Here is a 22,236-nt window from a genome sequence, read left to right as displayed (position 1 = left end):
GCACAGAGCCCACAGTCTCACCAAGAAAGAGGAAAGAGAGATGTGCTCAGCCTGTTCAAGGGAAGAGTAGGCGAGGTTCTCCAAGCTTTGCGGGGGAGCCAAGCCCACCTCAGGATGGAGAGGGCTCTCAACTTGAAACCAAATTCTTGTTTAAATCATTACCCTCTGGAGGATCTTGAATTACCTGAAAGTGGTCAGACAAGTCATGGACCCTGAGTTCTCATGCCAGGGCTGGGGTTGCAGGGTGGGGCAAAGGGCAGGAGACAAGCCCAGAAGCAGGTGCTAAGCACTCAGAGCTGCACTCCGAGGGCCAGGGAAGCACAGAACGGTCTTGCCTCCCACCTCAGATGACAACCACATCCCTGCGCTGAGCCCCGGGGACCCTGCAAGCCTCGTATCCACCCTTCCAGGTTTGTGTTGGAGAGCCTCACTTGATTGTCCTGCTAGCTCTCCTAATTCTGTCTATTCAAAACCAAATCCATCATTTCTATTTCTCCATGGAGGGAGCAAGGATTTGGAGTCCTAGCAGGTCCCATCCCAGCCAGTGCTGCCAACATCGACCCTCGATCCACTCAGGCTCAAATTTTATCCATCGCTCTGAACCAACTAGTTTTCAAGTCCTAAAACCACAGGCCACCCATGTGACACCAGCAATAGCAGCTCTGGCTGCCCCGGGAAGTCTCCCTGAGGCTTGCCTCCACGTGGCAGACCCTCGGCCAGCGCTCAGTTCCTGTAGCAATAAAGCGCTCTGCCTCTGTAAGGGGGTCGCCTCTTAGCATCCTGACGCCCACGTATGTAGAAGTCTGGTCACGGACTTCCCACCTGGTTCGGAAGGGTCCTCTCCACTCGGACCTTGGGGCACAGTCGGGGAGTTGGTCCCACTCTCTTCTGTGTCTAAGCATTTTTTCAAGTTACAGAACTCCCAGCGGACAGACGGGTCAGTGGTGTAACACCAAGGGCTTTTGTCACCGTCTGGATTTCTGCAGTAGTTCATGGTCAAGCCACTGTAAATTCCACAACACAGGTCATGAGAGGTGAAGAATCTTCCGGGGCACTTTTGCACCCTCAGCTTTTTGTTGTAACACAGGGTTAATAAGTGACTTTGAAATATTTCCATTAAAGACACCACAGGTACCAATTATTATTATAATGTTACAGGCACAGATGGCTCTCAGCTTCTAAAAAACTGGGTACATTTAAAACATAGATTCTAATATTATTTAAAAAATCAAAAGTAATATGTGCTCCATATAAAAACTGAGATGATATAAAAATGTGTAAATAAAAGTATCCGAATGTCTCCCTTTTCCTGGGAATGGGACATACATTGCCCAGGGATATCCAATATTGAATTTAAAGTGCACGTTTTAGATTTTTCTCCTATGCATGTAAAACTCTCTCTCTCTCTCTCTCTCTCTCTCTCTATATATATATATATATATATATATATATGAATACATAGAGCTGTGTAAGTTGGAACTAAAATTTATTTCCCTGAGGAGGAGTGACATTGTGGCGACACTCTCAGGCCAGTCCCCTCCATCCACGGACCCACAATGTTGCTAAAATGCTGTGCACTTAGCATGAAAATACTGTAAGTATCCCATCAGGTAGATCAAGTGGGTTTGGGCTTCGAACGACTTTCAGAAGCTTGCCTGGAAAACTAGCTCCCAGGCAGGATGTGTTTCTAATGGATGCCTTCTGGGGAAATGCGGGGGCAGGGGAGAGAGGTCACAGGGGCCCCAGCCTCCCCTCATACCACACCCGCTGCAACCATGTAGGATGGAGGGATGCAGATGACACTAAAGAAGAAGTGACAGGAGATGTGTGGATGCACGAGGGGGGCTGAGGGCTTATGGGAGAGTTAGAAACAATTGGGAAAGAGGCACAACAGGTGAGGAGCTGAGCAATTCAGTCCCCAGGCCTCCCCTAAAAGCTGCGCCAGTCTTTCGGACTTCTCAGCCTTGCATTCCCCTTTATAGATTAGACCCATGACCTGTGACTGAGAAAATCTGAAACACACTATGTATTATGGGAATCCAGCACTATGTCCGCGGATACCACAGGCAGGGGGCTGTCTCAGAGCCTGGCCCACAATTCGAGAAAGCCCTTCAGCAGGTCTCCAAGTAGCTGGATGTGTCAAAAGGTCTATCTTTTGAAATCAGAGAGGGAGACAAACTTAATCACAGGAAACAAACTGAGGGTTGCTGGAGGGGAGGTGGGTTGGGGGATGGGGTAACTGGGGGATGGACATTAGGGAGGGCACGTGATGGAAAGAGCACCGGGTGTTACATAAGACTGATGAGTCACTGACCTCTACCTCTGAAACCAGTAATACATTACATGTTAGTTAATTGAAATTAAATTAAAAAATTAAAAAAAACATGTAAAAAGTTTAAAAAAAAAAGAAAGAAATGAGGTCCTGCTTTTTTTTTTTAGAATTGAGCTATCCTTGACATAGTGTGAAATGCATGATCTTAAAGGTAGTTGGAGGAGTTCTGACCACCACATATACCTGTATAACCCACCCCCCTCTCCTGATACAGGACATTTCCATCCCCCGCCCAGAAAGCTCCCCAGGGTCACCACTCAATCTCTGCTGCCCCCCTGGGAGCAAACACTATTGATTTCTCTCACCAGAAACTACATTTCCTCTTCTAGAACATCATATAAATGGACTCAGCATATACTCTTCTGGACCTGGCTTCTTTCCTCAGTGTGACTTTTGAGCTTCATCTGTGCTATTTGAGAGTATCAGTAGCTTGTTCCCTTTTATTGCTGAATAATATTCCATTGTATGAATATACCCCCAATGATTGATTTCTCTATTTGTGTATCTTTCTGCCAGTACCACTGTGGTCTTGAACACTGTACTTTTATAGTAAGTCTTTAAATCAGGGTGGGTAAGTCCTCCAACTTGGGTATTCTTCTATAGATTGTTTAGATTTGTATAGATTGTTTGGTGATTCTAGGTCCTTTGCATATAGATTTTTGTCTCCTTTTCCAAAAAACGGGGGTGGGGGGTGGGTAAAAGCCTGCAGGAATTTTGCTTGAATGTAGGTTGGTTGCATCCAAAATCCAATTTGGTAAGAATTAATATTGACTCTTTAAATCCATAAACAGTATATCTTTATTTAGATCTTTTAAATTTCTCTCAACAATATTTTGTAGTATGTAGCATATAGTTCTTGTACACACTTTGTTAAATTTATCATTAAATATTTTGGTTTTGATACCATTGTCAGTGATATTGTTTTAAAATTTTTTCTTTTCCAATGGGTTATTTCTGGTATATAGAACTACAATAGATTTTTGTATATTGACATTGTATATACTTTTGTATCTTTTGATTTTGCAAAATTCACTTATTTGTCCTTAGGATTCTGTATCTACTAGTCTAGTTTTCTGTGACTAAAGACAGACGTACTGATTCTTTTCTAAACTTTAGGCTCTTTATTTCTTTTTCTTGTTCCCAATCTAGAGAAAGCATTAATCTTTCCTCATTAATATATTAGCTGGAAGATTTTTGTAGATGTCCTTGATCAAATTGAGGAGGTTCCCTTCTATTCTTAGTTTGCTAAGACTTTTTAAAATCATGGATGAGTGTTAAATTTTGTCTGAAGTTTTTCTATATCCCTATTGTTATAATCACATGATTTATCACTTTTATTCTGTTAACATGTTGTATTATGTTGATTGTTGGTAAATGTTAAGCCAACCCTGCATTCAATTTATTAATTTTTGTTAAGTCTTTTTGTCTATGTTCACAACAGAAAATGCTCTGTAGTTTCTTGCAATATTCTTGTTTACTTTTTGTATCTCAGTTTTTCGGGCCTCACAAACTGAGTTGAGAAGTGTTCCCTCCTCCTCTATTTTCTGTAAGAGATTATAAAGGATCAGTATTATTTCTCCTTAAATATTTGATAAAATATGATAAAATTTTAAAATTCTACTTATGGTCCATTGAACTTCTTGAAACTATAAGTTTATAATCTTCTTCATCTTTGGAAAAATTTCAGCCATCATTGCTTCAAGTATTTTTTTGCTTCAATATCTTTTTCCTCTCCTGGGACTTGATTTAAACATATGTTAGACCTTTTGATATTTTTCTAGAGATCCTTGAGGTTCTGTTTAGTCTCTTTCAGTCCTTGTTTTGACATTGTGCTAGAGGTTTTATAGCTTATACTGCATTATTTTCAAGTTAACCTTTTCTTCTTTCATGTCTAACCTCATGGTAAGGCCATACAATTAATTTTTCATTTAAGATATATATTTTTAAGTCCTGTCTTTTCCATTTAGCTCTTTTATAACTTTCTTTTCTCTTTAGAACATCCAATTTTTCTCTTATATATTCATATTTTCCTTTAAATCCTTGAACATAATTATAGTATTTTTTAAATTTCTGATTACTAATTCCATCATTTCTATCATTTCTGGGTCTGCTTGTTTTGACTGGTTTTTCCCCTGGCTCCGGATCACATTGAATGATTTTGGAGGTCTGGTAATTTTTAAATTTGTGCCAAACATTGTAGATGCCACATGACTGAGTGACTGGATTTTGTTGTTTTCCTCTAAAGAGAGTTGAGTTTTCGTGCGGCAAACAGTTAATTTACTTACAGATTATTCTGATCCTTTTAGGATTGCCTTTAAGCTTTGCTGGGGTGTTTCTAGAGTTGCCTTTATTTTAAGAATACATTAATTCGGGCGCCTGAGTGGCTCAGTTGGTTAAGCGACTGCCTTCAGCTCAGGTCATGATCCTGGAGTCCCGGGATCGAGTCCCACATCGGGCTCCCTGCTCGGCGGGGAGTCTGCTTCTCCCTCGGACCCTCTTCCCTCTCGTGCTCTCTATCTCTCATTCTCTCTCTCTCTCAAATAAATAAATAAAATCTTAAAAAAATTTAAAAAAAAGAGAATACATTAATTCTACTCCTAAAGTGTGAGTTTTCTAGAATTGCTACCGAAGGCTTACGGTGTCCCATGAGGTCCCTCCATCAGAATCTCAAATCTCTGAACACAGAATCTCTCAACGCCGTGTGGGTTCTGTAACTCCCGTTTATCTCACCACTCTCGGTTGTTCTTTCCTCAGTAGTTGTTTTTTGTCCTGTGAACTTTGTGGAACCTCTCCCTGTGCATGTGCAGTTTTATATTCAGCCAAAGATTTAAGGAGAGCTGTGCCTATTCTTTGAGCTCCTTCTCTGCACAGATCCTTTCTTCTTATTACCCAGCCTAATTACCCTACCCTAACTTAATAAAACCCCAGCTGTCTTGGTAAGCCCAATTACTAACTTACTACTAATAATTTATTTCCCTTTTTAAAAGTTCTCAGTCCTGTGATGCCTGTTGTCCATCATGTGAAAAAAGTTTTAGCCCTACATTTTATAAATATTTATGGCAGAAATGCTGGTCTTTGTCCATCTACCAGTCCATGTTGCCTATCAGCATCTGTATACTTCCTGACACTCATCTGCCCTCCTGCTTTTGCTCTTCAAGTCCTGGCAACTCCTACCACTGCTGACCACTCATGCTCAAGATCCAAGTGTCAGTACAACTTAAGTGATGTATATTAGATGATATATGAAAATATATATGTTCAAGTATAGAGATATCTGTGATCCAATGACAAACACAAACTTCACTTCAGAGGTTGCAGGTTGGAATGATAAAATTCCATAGCTGAAATATTGCATTGATCTTTACCAGGTGCTATGGAATGGTACTGTCTCTAAGTTTCTGGTCATTTGTTCTCCTGAGCTTTCCACTAGCATGAACTCAACACCTCTCTACATCTCCTCTTTCTCTCACAAAAGTACTCAGGAAAGATAGCCAGTCTCTAACTTCTCTTTTTTCAGAGCTTTTGTTCAAAAGCAAAGCACCTGAGACACTTTGCCTCACATTCTGGAGCCAAGAGAAGTTTGGTTCTAAGAAGTTAGTTTATAGCATGGACCTTCTAACAGAAATTTAAGTTGGTTAGTGTTCCTCTCAGGGTTAAAAGTAAAGACATACGCATTCGGGAAGTGTTCTGGGGTCTTCTCATGTCTGTGTGGTCTCATAGACAACCAAGACTGGCATTTCTTTCCTGTGATAGTAGTGGATGACGTGCCTCGATAACTCTGTCCATTGCCTTGGTAGCACTCCTGGACCACAGGAGTTTGTTCAGGTGGTACTAAAGCTGAAATAGAAGATAATCAACTAAGTAATGACTAGAACAGAGATATGTGAAACAATTGAAGACACAAACAGAACAGTAGTCTCTGGGAATTAACTCTGCTTTCTTTTCATATTGGCCAGCAAATGGACTTGCAAAGAAAACAATAGATCACTCACACTGTAGAACTTTAGTGACCTAACTTTTCTTGTAAATATTTAATTTAAAACTCAGGGAAAAACACATGGGTCAGAGTGTTTATAATTGGAAATTGCACTCATGTGCAAGTTCCTGTTTAGGGATGTCTACTGGGTGTTCATGAGAACAACTGGGTAGGAGCTTAGAGGTACATTCAGTGGTGCAGGCTGCATGTGGCAATTGGTTTCCAGTGGGGGCAGAAATGAGATCCTTGTGTGTTTCCCCAGACATTTTCTCTATACAAAGCCAAAGCCTTAAGCTGTTGGGTGATGGGGCAGGAAAGAGTTCTGCATCCAAGAGTGCAGGCAAAGTATCCTTTGCCTCTCAGAGAAGGGTAGAGGCAAAAATCTATTCCCCTAGAGGAGGGACTGGGAATTCTTTTGTGCCAGGATCCTTCACTGACACAGAGCAGAAGTCTGCTACTCTTCTACTTAAGAACCACCACAGATACAAGTCAGAATTTAGTTCCATGGAAAGAAGGGGGAAGAACATTAAGGTAACACTACCTTCAAAGCTCAGGTAGATAGAGCCCATCTAAGACGGGGCAGTGGGGGGAGATCAGGAAGGTAGAGAATGCCTACCTCCATCAAAAACTTAGCATTGAGAAACAAGAAACAGCAGTCTGTCATGAAAGTCTGGTTTAGAGCAAGACCCCTTTGTGGTGCAAGCATGCAGTGACTGCTAAAAATTAAGACTGAATTAAGAGTCCCAAGAAAACTCTTGAGCACCCCCAAACAGTACGCTAAGGAATGTGAAAGAGTGTGAGGGGGATATGAAGAATGTGAGGCCTGCTTAAAGTAAAAGCAGCGACAATAACCCAAATGCAGTTCATCCACTGACTAGATTGACTTAATTACCCACACAACATGCTTACAAAAGAGGGGATCCATTTCAAAGTGGAAGGAACTGCAATCTCGACTATTCTGCCACACATCAAGCCCGGCAATTGATGAAAAATCACAAGGCATACCAAAAAAAGAAAGAAAAACAATAGAGCCAGACCCAGAGATGACTAGAGCACACTATTAGAGACCATGAGGTACCTATGAATAATATGCTGAAGCATTTTATACCAGAGGTGAATGATATACATGGATAGGTGAAGAATTTCAGCAGAGATGGAAACTATAAAAAAAAAAAAAAGGAAAAAATGCAAATGCTAGAAATAAAAACCATGATATTAGAGAGGAAGAATTCCTTTGATGGGCTGCTCAGCAGACTAGACACAACTGAAAAGAGAATCAGTGAACTTGAAAACAGGTTAATAGAAATTATCTAAACTGACACTCAAAGAGAGAAAAAAAGCGGGGAGAAAGGCAGAACAAACATACAAGAGGTATGAGATAATATGAAAGGGTAATTGGAGTCTAAAAAAAGGAAAACAGAAAAAGAGAGAGAGAGCAGGAAAAAATATCTGCATAATAATGGCTGAGAACTTTACAAAAGTAATGAAAATCAACAATCCACAAATTCAAGAAGCTCAGAGAACCTCAAGCAAGATAAACACAAAAAATAAATAAATAAACAATACATGAGGACACATTACAATCAAACTGCTGAAAACCAAAGATGAGAGAAAATCTTAAAGGCAGTCAGAGAAGAAAAAAGTATGAAATACATAAGAACGAAGATAAGATTTCTGGTCAGAAGTTATTCAGAACAGAATATAATGGGGTAACATGTTTAAAGTGGTAAAAGGAAAAAAAACTTCAGCCCAGAATTCTACCCCCAACAAAATTATTTTTTTAAACTGAAGGCAATACAAAGACTTTTTCAGACATACAAATCTGAAATAAGCAGCAGATCTGTACTACAAAAAATGTTAAAGTTTAAGGAATACAATACCAAATAGAAATCTGAATCTCCCAAAGGAAGTGAAGAGCACCAGAAATGGTATACATGGATAGATGATAGATAGATAGATAGATAGATATTTTTAATTTACAATCACTTTGAAATGTGACTATTCAGGCAAAAATAATACCAATTTATTGTGAGATTTATAACATAGTAGAAATAAGCTCTTTGAGAACAGTGGCAAAACACTTTGGAAGGAGGAAATAGAAATACAATGTCTTAAGTTTCTTACATTTTACATCAAATAAAGTACTATCATTTGAAGGTAGAATGTGGTAAGTCAAATATGTATATTCTAAATATTAGAAAAAAATACTAAAACACCAAAAATGTTTTAACTAATAAGCAAATAGTGGTGATGGAAGAGAATCAAAAAATATTGAATGAACAAACAGAGAGAGAAAAAGATTTCAAAAGGAACAAAGTTCAAACAGGACAAGTCAAAACAACTTTGAAATCCAACCATGTTAACAATTACATTAAAAGTAAATGCTAAACATCTCAATTAAAAATTTAAAAAAAGATCTCCTACAAACACAAGTGAACAAAGAGTTGCGAGGGCTGTATTCTTATCAGTAAAAGTCGACCAGAGCAGGAAGTATTCCAAACACATTACATAATGATAAAGGTGTCATTTCTTCAAGAAGCCATTATAATCCCAAATGTCTATATGCCTAACAGAGAGTTTGAGAATAGATAAAGCAAAGACCAAAAAGATATGGATGAATCAACAGCTAAAGTTGGAGATGTCACTGTTCAGCTCTCAGTAATCAGTGGGACAGAGATAAAAAAAATAAAATAAAAAGAGTAAGGATTCAGAAGAGCTAAACAATACTAACCCACTTGTCCTACTTGGCCTTTATAGGACTCTCTACCCAACACCAGCAGGGCTACACTCTTTCAATATTCTGAACCATGTTCTGAACCTTAAAACGAGCCTCAACAAATTAACAGAATTGAAATCACAGAGCACGTCCTCTGACCAGAACAGAATTAAACTATAAGCAAAGCTACTGTGTATTGTGCTTCCACTGGAGTGGAAAAGCACAGAGCACACTGGGGCCCTCGGTCGGCTCTCACTGCCCTTTCTTACCGGGGGTGTCCAAAGCTTCCGAGGTTAATGGAGTGGACTCGCAGGACGGAATATTGCAGTGTTCCCACCTCACCTCACTGTTGGTTGTATAGCACCATGGAGCTGACTCTCCATCAGGGTTGCGACAGTAGTTTTCATCCAAATGTCTGAAAAAGATGCGATAGTGAGTTCGGCTTTCCAAAAAGGCTCAATGAATAATGGTGCACACATGCTTATTAATGGTAACATTGGGGATGTATCCAACTAATTCTCCACATTTAAACAAACCAAATGACAGGTAGAAACCGAAGCAGAGCCGGATTCCACAGGGTCCACAGAATTATGGCACCGATGCTGCTCGCTGGTAAATGGTGGGAATATATGCCTTGACTGCAGATAGTCAAGCAAAATCGGTCTTTTGCTGTGTGCTAGGTGCTACGGTCAGTGCTGGAAACACAACGGGTATTTTCCACACAGTTCCCGCCTCAAGAAGGACACATCAGAGCCATGGGATTTAAAGTGTTACAGCCATAGAATTTAAGTGTTCTCAAACCTCACTGTGCATTTAGTGGAGGGCTTCTCAGAACATATTGCTGGGACCCACTCCCGAGTTTCTGATTTAGCAGATCTGGATAGGGCCCAAGAATTTGCATTTCTAACAAATTCTGCTGATGCCAATGCTGCTGTTCTGGGGAGCCACACTTTGAGAACAAGTGTTAGAGGAAAATCAGTGCAAAATTTCACTTCCCTTGCCGATGGCTTGGCCAGTTTTCATTCTGGAATATTTTAGCATAGGTTCCTCCAGGAACAAAACCAAGACCACGTTGGTGGGATTTCACATTCCACTCACCAGACAGGGATTGGGACCAGAGGCAGACTTACTTGCAAGGGAAGTTTTCCGGGGTCCTGCTGTGCTTGTGAGGGGTCTGTTCGCTCCAGCGTTGACAAGTATGTCCAGATACAGTGACGGACACCTTCCCCCGGTAGTTCTCCCCTTTGCCCTTCAGACACTGATACGTTGGGCCAGAAGGAGGTGGCGGTGTGGCTTGAATGGGGGTAATACATTACAGTGAATATTATAATTAAGAGTGTACAGACAGATGTTATAGGGGAATGGATGCAGGGAGCATCTTCTGCTCATCCTCTCTCAGAATCTGGCACTTGAAAATTGTCTACCATTTTCAAAAGAAGTTAACTTGGTAGAATCTATGTTTATGAGATCATCTTATGAGGAACTCCTCCCAAGACCAGACCCTTGGGAGCAGATGCTTCTTTCTGTTTTTTTCTCTGCTCCGTTCATCATACATGGTCAGGGTCACGTATACCAATGATACAACTTCCTTTGTGATGAGTCAATGATTCTCTGAGTAAACATAACTGGGTGCCACCCAGCATTCCATAAAGCCAAACAACAGAGTCCACTGAAAGAAGGGAAAAATTATCTCCAAGGAAAAGCGTAGGCATACAGAAATCAAGAAATTCTTGAGAGAGAAAAAAAGATGACAGAAAGAAAATTTGATATTCATAAAGGAGAGTACCAGATAACCTTCAGAGTCCCAAAGGATGATTGTCAGATCAAAGAACAGGAAGCCACCATCAGGGTCCCCTGCATCTTTTTTAACTTTTGATGCCTGCTCTCATCTAAATGTTTAGTCCTTTGCTACAAATTCTCACAGAAGGAAAATATAAAATTGTTCCTTCTGAGTCATTCCTCCCAAGTCTCCCCTTAACGCTATTCTCCTGCTGCTTCCTCACAAGTTTGGCTCACTGAAAAACTGCACATCCAGAGAAATCTCTTTGTTTATAAAGCATCAGTTGCAAGGAACTCTGATTGATACTGAAGTCCACGTACCAGAAAACATGGGTCTGTTGCCCTTCAGCGCTAGAGAAAAGTACGATTTCAGAGATACTTCCCCCAAACCTACATTCAACTGTACTCAGAAGAGGTAGGAAAAACAACAACAAAAACATAGTCAGTAGAAGCTCTGATCAATTACCTAGAGTAACCAATAAATTGTTTTAGAAGAGAAATTATATCCCTCAGGACTTAGAAGGCACGTTTTAGGCACAGCACTCAAGCACTGATACAAAGTTTTTATTTGTTTGTTTTTTGGGTTTTTGTTGTTTTTTGTTTGTTTGTTTGTTTGTTTTTAGTCCAAGGGCAGAACAGGCGAGGATCCCCGAACACTGGGTGTGTACTATACTTACTGCAGCGCGGGATGTCACAGAATTCCCAGCGTTTGTTGAGATCCATGGTGAAACACCATGGGCGGGGCTCCCCATCAGGGTTGCGGCAATAATTCACCTTCAAGTTCTTGTTTGGAAATCTGAACGGACAAGAAGGATTTTAATAGCACTGAACATTTACATTTATGGCCGAGAATCTCTTCAAATGAGCAAATATTGAGCACCTGCTGTGTGGGAGGCACAGTCAGGCATCCAAGGAAATGACTGGATGCAGGCTGTCCTCAAAGAGTTAACAGTCTCATTAGAAAGATTAGCTCAATATTCTGAGGGCTGTTTAACAGTTTACATGTGCAAAAATCACAGAACTTTATCATTTTGGCCATCCGGAAAATTAATGGAAGCAAACTCCAGTTACTTAGCAGCAAATGATAGCATTTTTACAACACAAAGTACTCACTGACCAGGGATAGTCGTCTAATACACAGTACGATCAAGAAGTTGGCATCTTCAAACGGATAAAGAAGAGGTGGTATATATACACAATGGAATATTATGCAGCCATCAAAAGGAATGAGATCTTGCCATTTGCAATGACATGGATGGAACTGGAGGGTGTTATGCTGAGCGAAATAAGTCAATCAGAGAACGACATGTATCATATGACCTCACTGATATGAGGAATTCTTAATCTCAGGAAACAAACCGAGGGTTGCTGGAGTGGTGGGGGGGGTGGGAGGGAGGGGGTGGCTGGGTGGTAGACATTGGGGAGGGTATGTCCCATGGTGAGTGCTGTGAATTGTGCAAGACCGTTGAATCACAGACCTGTACCTCTGAAACAAATAATGCAATATATGTTAAGAAAACAAAAAAGAAGATAGCAGGAGGGGAAGAATGAAGGGGAGTAAATCAGAGGGGGAGACAAACCATGACAGACGACGGACTCTGAAAAACAAACTGAGGGTTCTACAGGAGAGGGGGGTGGGGGGATGGGTTAGCCTGGTGATGGGTATTAAGGAGGGCACGTTCTGCGTGGAGCACTGGGTGTTATGCACAAACAATGAATCATGGAACACTACATCAAAAACTAATGATGTATGGTGATTAACATAACAATTAAAAATTAAAGAAAAAAGAAGTTGGCATCTTCATAACTTAAAGGAGTGGCCCTTCTTGTCTGCCAAGTTCTGGCCCTGCTAGCCTTCAAGCTTAGAAAAACTGGGAGGGATCTTTTTTTTTTTTAATTTTTTTAAATTTAAATTCAGTTAATTAACATAGTGTGTTATTAGTTTCAGAGGTAGACTTCAGGGATTCATTAGTCTTGTATAATACCCAGTGCTCATTAATTCTAAACTGGGAGGCACAATTATGCACCTGTGAGCACCTGGCCAAATAGTGCAGCAGGGAGCTCAGCAGGGAGCTCAGCAGGGACCCAGTGACTAAGACTGTGACATGCACGGCAGGCTTGTGGCTTTCTCTGACACTCAGTCGGGATGGAGAGCGCAACCAGCAGTGGCTTGAGCAAACCTCTTCTAGTCTCTGGAAAGTGAATCTACACAGTCTGGGCCTTGAGGCCCTTACTATGCTTCTTCTTTGAAGGGAAATGGCAAAGCTGTGTTTTCAGCTAACTATATATATGGTACGGGAGGTACGGAAATTCAGCGGAGCTGTTTTCTGCAGTGAAATCTGTGGCTTGGTCCCATTTTTTATGAGTTTTATAAGCCCCATTATGGTTCTGTAGTTGTCGTAGAATCGAAAGACTGAAGAGAAGCAGCTGCGGAGAGGGAGGCATTTTCCGGTACAATTGACGTGCCGCAGAAGACCCTACTCTAGGAATCATCCTTCCTTTCTAGATCATGGATTCTGACTCCTACTATAATTCATGATCCCCTTTGAAGCTCTGGTGGAAGTTAGGAATCCTCACCCTAGAAGAATGCACTGTTACAAATATCCATAAAACATTGGGGGATTCACAAAATCCCTAAAGCCCATCCGTAGATCATACATTAGGAAGCCTTGAATCTCATCAGTGTAAAGGAAAAAGAAAAGAATAAAGAGAAGAGGGAAATATTCAGAAAATAGAGAAGTGAGATGTATCCTTATTTCTCAAAATTTAATGTGCACACGGATCAGCCAGGAATCTGGTTATAATGCAAATTCAGATTCGGAGGCTCAGAGCATCTGCATTTCTAACAAACTCTCAGATGGTATCTCTCCTCCACGGACCATGTTTTGAGGAGCAAGAATGTATACCTCACTTGCAGTCATGTGGGAAGATACAAACTTTGAAATTGAAAACTTCAGATGCCTTCGCTTCCTGAGGAATTCGAAAATATCCAAATCACATGAAACACCCCGTAGAGCCGCAGAGTTGTAAACATCTCATTTCTTTCCCAGTGAGACTTACTTGGAAGGAATATATCCATGAGCATGTGGGGTTTGAGAGTTCCAGGCTTGACACTCGAGTCCAGACTTGGTCTTGGAAATTTTGCCCTCATAATTTTCCCCACTGCAATGCATGCATTCATCTGCACAGAATGGAGAAGGAAGAGAAGGAAGAAAAACGGAAATGGATGTATCACAAAAGAGTAAACCTAGAAATATCTCAAATACCACCTGCTACTTGTTCATTTGTCCTTTCCAACAATCGCTTGGGAACCAAATGGGCTGTAAAGGCTCTTCTAATACAATCTAAAATGTTGTTCCCTCTTCAAATGGTAAAATCAGTGTATTTTGGTCAATACCCTCTCTTATGGTCATGACAGCATCCAGAAATTCCATAATGCCCTGTCCTCAAACTGGGATGCACTGGCCCTCGGTGGGTGGGTGGGAGGGGGTTGGGGGAGAAGGTGCATATAGTCTCAGAAATCTGTAAGTTCTTTATTAGGGTTTTTAAACATTGGTAGGCCAGTGTTTATTAATGTCCCCGATGTTAATTAAATGTCCCCATGACATTCCCCTCACTTCATCTCAACACATAGGCATTTTATCATGTCACATCGTCACAAGAGAAAGAAGGGAGAATATAGTCCAATAAGACGTGGAGGTGGGGAGACCACGTTCACATAAGCTCCATAATAGTACATTGTCATGATGGTTCTCCTTTATCCTCAGTTATTGTTGTTAACCTCTTTCTATGCCTAATTTGTAAATCAAACTTTGTTGTATGCACATACGGGGAAAAGAAACCATAGTATCTAAAGTGTTCTGTACTGTCATTCACAGGGGGTCTTGGAAGGTATCCCGTGCAGATAAAGGGGCACTCCTGTATTGAGAAGCATGCCTGGTTGTTCTTTGCTTTCTTACATTATTTAAAAACTGCAACTTTGGTTTGGAATTATTGAAATAACATGGTGCAGCAGAGTAATAAATGATTTTCATTTTTTTAGGTACTAATAAAGAAAACCAAGGGGGACTTGATATAAAACCGATGCTTTTGTGTGGATTAAAGACCAGATGACCTCACAACATCACACACCAATAAAGCATCTCTGCGGTTGAAACAAAGACGGGAGACCTGAGCCTTCGCATGGTGCAAAAGCTATCCACGTTGTTGCACAAATTCTGCCTTCATCCATTCCCCTTTTCCACCAATAAATGTAGCAGAAAATAGGAAATGAAGAAAATTTTTTCAATAGGAGGTCTTAAACTTTTTTAGCATTTACTCTTGAGTAAAGAGAGAGAGAGAGAGACAGCGAGAGAGGGAACACAAGTGGGGGGCAGGGAGAGGGAGAAGTAGACTCCCCGCTGAGCAGGGAGCCCGACACGGGACTCGATCCCAGGACCCTGGGATCATGACCTGAGCCGAAGGCAGACGCCTAACGACTGAGCCACCCAGGCGCCCCTAGCATTTACCCTTGAGGTACACTATTAAATTTGTTGGTCCATGAAGACAATGGGTTGCTGGTTTAAAAACTGGTTCATTGCTTAGTTTTGATGAAACAACAAAATCTACCACATTAAATTAATACATTTATTTGGATCTTATTGATTTTGTGGTTTCATTTAAAAAAAAAAGACTTTATTTGGGACAGAGAAAAAGAAAGAGAGAGAGAGAGAGAGAGAGTGGGGGAGGAGGCCAGAGGGAGAGAAAAGTCCTAAGCAGGTTCCCCACCTGTGTGCCCTGATTCTGTGGTTTCATTTTAACTATCTAATTACAAGTCTGTTTTTTTGTCTTTATGCCGTGTAAGTGCTTTAAGCATAAGACGTTGTATCTAGACTTTACATCTAGTTTGATTACTTGTACATAGCGACGTAACATTTTAATTAAATAATGAAGTTCAAAAAGGAGGGGGGTCTGAGCAAATTTTTGGTCTTTTCCAAGAGGCACATACCTTACTCGATTTTGTCAAACACGCCACCAGTTGGTTCTTAATTAAATCCCTGTAAGGGAATCCTGTGCAGCAAATTACAGCTAAAGGGCAGTTGTGAAAACATTTTCTAGAGGCGCATGCCTGACCTTCACACTCGGGAATGTCGCAGTAGTCGAACCTCTGGTCTGGGTTTGTGGTGTAGCACCAGGGCCCTTTCTCGTCGTTGTCGGGGTTCCTGCAGTAGTTCCCCTCCAGTCCCTTCAGGGGGTGCTTCTCTGGCGTGTAGCTGTGCAGGGCGGGAAAGAATCCCTCACTATCCAGTGGACCCCTGAACAGCATGGGCTGGAGCCGCATGGCTCCACTTAGAGGTGGATTTTTTTCAATAAATACGGTACAGTGCTGTCATGTTTTTTTTTTTTTTTTTTTTCTCTTCCCTGTGATTTTCTTAGGAACATTGTCTTTTCTCTAGCTTACTTTATCCTAAGAACACAGCACGTAATACAGGAAACATACAAAATACACGTTCATTGACTGGTTATGCTCTCGGAGAGGCTGCCAGTCAACAGTAGGCTATTAGTAGTTAAGTTTTGGAGGAGTCAAAACTTAATATATGGATTTTCAACAGCACAGGGGGTCAGCGGCCCTAATCCCGTGTTGTTCAAGGGTCAAATGTAATTTAAAAATCAGTCTGTTATTAGGAAGGCAGAATGAGAGGCTATTCCCATGGGGTTCGTGCATTTCAGCTCCGTTGTCTGATTTCCAATTCTCTGCTGGGAGGCTGTTTCCCTACAGAAGCTAATACTACCATTATTACTATATTGACAGCCGAGTCTTAAAAGTAGAGCCAGAGTGTTTTTATGCACAGTCACTGGAAATGCAAAGGCCTCAAAAGCCTGCCAACTTCTCGATTCCTTCCAAACACCTGCTTTTGTCAGTTGCCCTTCTCCCTGAAAAAGTAGTTGTAGTTAATGCAGTTCTGTCTGTGTGAACTCTGCACTCGGCGATACCGAAATCTTTCTACACATTCTCTCATTTAGCCTTAGTAGAACCCCTCTCGGGAAGGTCTTATTATCCCTATTTTATGGACGAAAAAATTGAGGCCCAATGTCAAACATAACATATCTTGCCTCGGGGCAAACACCTAATAAGTAGCATCTCAAGTTAAAATCCGTCTGTCTCATTCCAGATGTGTGGGGGTGCGTAGAGTTAAGCTCACTTCCGATTCTAGAAATGAGTTTCTGTGTAGAGATGAAAATTTGATCGAACCCCGAGACTTAGAATCTAAATGGCAGATTTCGTTTCTGTGCTTCTCTGCACCTATTTTTGGTAAAGTGCACCTCCCAGGGCCTCAATGTCCTCCTCTGCGCGGGTGGAGATGGCCTAGACTATCTCTAAAGCCCCTGGCACTCCCTGATTTGGCCATTTGGTTTAATCATTTTTTCTCTATAAGCCGTATGTCTTGGGAATATTTTATCTGCCCATCTCATAGAGATAAAATAAAGGCAATTTGATGAGGGAGAGGGTAGCAGACAGTAAATTCCTACTTGATAAGCATCGTCACTGAGAATGGGTGAGGATTGTTACTGTTGATGCCACCTAATGCCATCCTGTGGGAAGCACAAAAGGAATGACACTAAAATAATTAGTAGGCAAGTTACGAGGTTTTCATTGATATTCTATTTGCTCCTTTGCTCCACCATATTGAGGCGAGCAAGTGGTGAGGGTTCGGACTTGGTATGTTTGATTTAGGCTCATTCAGCCCTAAACATGATCATCTTTGCTCTTTTCTCACACTCCCCCTGGCGTTTATGGCTTTATTGCTCTTTTTCACCAGGCACCCTTCCACATCCTTGGTCTTCCACAACGGGATGTATACACAAGAGCAAATGCAAAGCAACCATTTGCTGCTTTTGTGCTATAAATAACTGAACCGCTCTACCTCGACATCAACAAAGCTCTCCCCGTACCTGCTTATTCACATCGTCTAGTTTGATTGAGAGGTAATGGTATGATCATTCTAAGTATCACAGGTAAATACGGAGACGAAAGTCTTACTTAGGTTTGTGCGGAAAAGTGTCACTCCATTTCTGACAGGCGACACCGTCCTTCGTTTTGGACATCGTCCCCCTGTAGGTCCTCCCATTTCCAGTCTTGCATTCTGAAAGATAGACTGAAGGGGGAGCCACACAGTGGGCAAGCCCTCCACAAGAAACACCACGAAGAAGCTCTGCACTCCTCAGTCACGTTGAAAGAACTCGCGTAGGAGACACCGTTTTCCCAATCTCCGAAAAGACAGACTTGCATCTCCCATCTGTGTAAAAGCTGCAGTTCACTGAGCCATTTGGTGCCTTGGTTTATTTATTCAAAGCTACAACCCCCCTCTGTCCCAGGTACCGTGCTGGGTGCTGGAGGCACATGGAGTCTAGAGTGGAGTCCCTACCATCATGGAGCTTACGTTCTAGTGGACTCAGGGGGCTGGTTACAGAAAGTAGTCGAGGTCACACAGTATGAAATGAGGTAACCTCACGAGGAAATACGTAACAGAGAAAATAAATAGCATGAGGACAGAGTGACGGGGAAGAGGGACAGGGGCTTTTCGGGTAGGGGGGGAAGCAGAACTTCTCAGAGGTAGAAAGAGATCCAAGCCACTTTTTTTTTTTTTGAGGCTCCTGGTGTTTTGAATATGAAAAACTGCCAAACAGAGTTATACATCTTAAATGTGGACAGTAGACCCTCTCATCTAGCCTCCACTTAGCCAACTCACTGGTTAGCCAAGAGGCTCCAAGCTGTTTATAAAAACACATGGTCAGATGCCCGCCTGTGTCCCACATGTGGTGAGGTGGGCACCTGGGGCTGGCGGGTCACTTTCCAGTGTGCCCCCCAATTCTGTCCCCACCAGGCGGGGTTTATGTTTATAAGAGTCAACTATTTTCATCGTCAAAACTTTTTATTCAGCTATATTTGATTAAAGATGATCTAAACTGAGCAATGAATGTGAAAAAAAATGCTTTAAAAAAAACCAAGATGGATGCTTTTAAGGACTTGAAAGACTTGAATAGTTTTTTAAAAGGCTATCAAGCCCACTGAGGGTAGTCTACTCATACGGTTGGCTGTAGAATTTTGGGTGGGAAACCCTAAAAATATAAAGATATTTTACAGTCAGATTAATAGATGTCTCTAGACCTTGCTCCACTTCAAAGAGAAGGAAACCAATTCTCCTAGACAATGTGCTTAGAGGATAGCTTATGCAAGGAATGCACCAGGTAACTGCTGTTGGTAGCCCCATATTCAAAGAAAGAAGCCTCTACTCTACATCAAAAGGTGCCGATGTAAATTGCGTTTTCTTTGAAAATATAAAATACTGAAGGTATGTGTATGTCATCCTTCATGATTTCCCACCCTAGCCAAGTTTTTTAATTAATCGATCAATTATCTGGGGAAAGTTCTTTTAACACACCAATAGCAAACAGATGCTTTTAAACCCAAGACTATGTATAAAGACTGCAAATGTGTCTTCACTGAGAGCGATTCTTACAGTAGACATATTACACTGATCAAAAGTGTAAATTCAAGGTACTTTGGAGGCCCAGGGGTGAGGGGAGGCATTTCAAATAAGGTGATGATGCTTGAGTTGAGACGTGGGAGGTGAGAACAAAAGAGGGGCCTCGGCAGCAGGGTGTGTGCCTGGTATGTGGGAGGGACAGAAACAAGCCCAATGTAGAAAAGCCTGGTGAACCAAGCAAATGGGGTGGGCTTAAATAACACCGGCCCTGGTAGCTTTCAGATAAGTATCTGGATTTTATTCTAAGGGCACAAGGAGTTTCAAGCAGGGAAGTCACAGCCCGTCACTGGCCAGGCCACTGGTCACCTTGACCAGTGACGGTGACCACTTAGACCTTGGTGGCGGCAATGGTTGTGCCGGCCAGGGGCAGATGTAGATGTGATCTGACACTGAGTATTCCCAGAAGAGCCCAGGCAGGTAATTTAGCAGTGGGTCGATGAGCTACAGTAAAGAAACAAGAGCTGCAGACTGCCTGACTTTTGACTTTTTACCTCTCTTTTGTTTGTATGTACCCACCAGAGTTTATATAACCTTTTGCTCCTTTCCATCACCTTGAAAACAAGCAAGTATTCGACTGTTCAAACGAAGCCTAGCGGTCACCCCCTTCTTCTTTCTGGTTAACAATTTACAAATGATTTATTTAAATGTTAGCATTTTGCAGGGAAAATCACACCAGCCCCCCCCTTTTTTAATCTAGTAGGTAACCCTATATAACTCATCCTTTACTATTTGTAAAAACGAATAACTTCAACAGATAAACTTCAGGTTTGCTCTGCACTTTAACCTCAAGAGTTAGGGGTAAACAGTGATAAGAAAGGGAGTATGGCAAGTACACAGCTAATTCAACCTCAGAAGATGAACCGATGCATAGAAATAATCCTAACCTAAAGGAATACTTCAAAAAAACATATTTACATATTTAGAGTTTTGTGCTGGGACTAGAGAGAATGTTGCAGGTTATTGTGAAGAACAGGTGAAGGAGGATGTTTCTTTAACACCCGTGATACAGAATATTTGGAGAGCCACATTGTTACTATAAATGGTCCCGATCCCAGCCAACAACAGACTACAAGGGTTGTTTTTAAAGGGTCATATATTCACTTAAATCTTCAGACATACTTAATGGAATTTTGCATCTCGAAAAAGGCATACAATTTCCATAGGAATCTAGCCATCTGTTATCCTAAACAATGGGAATATTGATCCAGAATTTTCAAGGAAACCATGGAAAAGGAACTGCAGCTCTTGCGCATTTTCAAAAGATCACATTTCCGAGTCCGAGGGAAATCGAGAGCATGACCGGAAAACATTGGAAATGTTAAAAAATGAACGTAAGGATTTTGTCTGTATCCAAATGTTACTGAGGATTTAAGACACCTCAGTTTTTCTATTTCTGCAGGCTTCAGTCCAGAAGCTGGGGCCCAGGGACCATGGTCCCCGCAGCCTAAAAGCCAAGATCATTAAGGAATGCTTAGATTCCCCTCTCCTCAAAAATAAAATAAAATATTGACTTATTTTCCGGGCTCTAGAGGTAGACATGATTTTCAGTCCAACTCCTTCCTTTTTAAATCAAGAAAAATGAAATCTAAAAGGTGAAGTCATATGCTCAACTTGACCAATGGGATTAGTGACCAAATCTTACCCTGAGTCTGAATTCAATTTCGTTGCATGATAGTGCCTCGGTTCTCTGGTCCGATAAACTACAGAGATAAAAGAGGAGGTGGGGAAGGGAGGAGAAGGGGAACAGAAGGGGGAAGGGTGGGGAAGAAAAGAAGGAGGGGACCGGGTGAAGGAAGAAGAAGAAAGCATTGTACGCACTTCTCTTTTCGAATAAAACCACGTCTCTCATCCTGAAGACAATAGAAGACTTGCTGTTTTCAGGCATGATCACACATTGTTGCTCTTTACTGTGAAATTGGAATGACCTGCAGAAGAAAATCAGGAAACCCCCCCCCAAAAAATGATTTCCCCTATTTAAGGAAAGTAAACTTTTGTTAATAATCAAGAGACTCAAAAGATAACTGTATCTCCTGATGGGTCAAGGAGTTCAGAATGGTTACTTCCCATTGAACTTGGCCTAGTGTCAAGGAAGTGCTGGAAAAGGATGCCTCAACAGGTGGCTCCTCTTGTTCCCTTCCCCCTTTACCTTCTCCTCCTCCAAATGTTCCCTCTTTCTATTGTAACTACTTTGCTCTTTCTTCACTTACATGCTAGAATATTTGTTTTTGTGTTGGAAAGAAACAACTCTGATTGCTTTGAACCCCTTCCCAAGACGGTCTATGTGACTTCTGGACTCCTAGAATTTCCCCTTCCTCTAAAGTCCCCTTGACTTTAGCCTCTACATGTCATCTCCTCTCCCTTCACCTCACTCCACCTTGCCCATCCCCCTGGTCCTGCTGTGGACATCCAGTCTGGCATTCAAAGCCACCCATGACTGTCTTTCCAGCCCCATCTCCTCCATGAGCCCTTCCGTCACCGATGTGGTCCATTCGGTCCTGTTCACAGGGCCACGTGGCTCCCGGGGCCCAGCATGCCTCCTGCCTTGTCAGCACCTTTCACTCATCCTTCAAAGCCCTGCTCAGTGCCTCCTCCTCCCCAGGCTTTCTCCAGCCCTCTCAACCGTTAGGAATTGTTCTTTCCTCTGAATCTTTATAGAGCACACATTGATTATGTCACTCATCAACACCTCGACTCGAATGTATTTTTTAAAAATTTTTACATTTATCCAGCTTCTGTGACTGCACCACAAATACAAAAAGGCAAGCACTGGATCTTGCAACTATACAAAGATCTGTCATAAACTGATAGAGATCATATATATCATATATGTTGGATCACTGCATCTCTGCTTCTTTGTTCCTTAGTCTGGGACACTTCCAGTCACAGGATCCTCATTAAATATTTA

At 41.6% G+C, this 22,236-nt stretch overlaps 1 protein-coding gene across 2 annotated transcripts in view; it reads right to left on the bottom strand.

Annotated features, from left to right (window-relative positions):
* The window catches only part of PLG (plasminogen), a 39,572-nt gene that overhangs the window by 12,353 nt on the left and 4,983 nt on the right, over positions 1 to 22,236 (bottom strand). The window contains exons 3-11 of one of the 2 annotated variants that reach the window (XM_027603391.1): positions 21,150 to 21,256; positions 17,825 to 17,939; positions 15,916 to 16,055; positions 13,864 to 13,984; positions 11,481 to 11,599; positions 10,155 to 10,317; positions 9,294 to 9,439; positions 6,004 to 6,169; positions 823 to 1,004 (exon numbers count right to left, since the gene is read on the bottom strand). In XM_027603391.1, coding sequence (XP_027459192.1) covers positions 823 to 1,004; positions 6,004 to 6,169; positions 9,294 to 9,439; positions 10,155 to 10,317; positions 11,481 to 11,599; positions 13,864 to 13,984; positions 15,916 to 16,055; positions 17,825 to 17,939; positions 21,150 to 21,256 — 1,259 coding nt within the window. The remainder of the gene's footprint in view (positions 1 to 822; positions 1,005 to 6,003; positions 6,170 to 9,293; positions 9,440 to 10,154; positions 10,318 to 11,480; positions 11,600 to 13,863; positions 13,985 to 15,915; positions 16,056 to 17,824; positions 17,940 to 21,149; positions 21,257 to 22,236) is intronic. The other variant, XM_027603392.1, reaches the window with a different exon arrangement.

This window comes from Zalophus californianus, chromosome 7 (assembly GCF_009762305.2).
Source record: "Zalophus californianus isolate mZalCal1 chromosome 7, mZalCal1.pri.v2, whole genome shotgun sequence".
Lineage (NCBI taxonomy): Eukaryota > Metazoa > Chordata > Mammalia > Carnivora > Otariidae > Zalophus > Zalophus californianus.
This window is presented reverse-complemented; position numbering and strand designations above follow the sequence as displayed.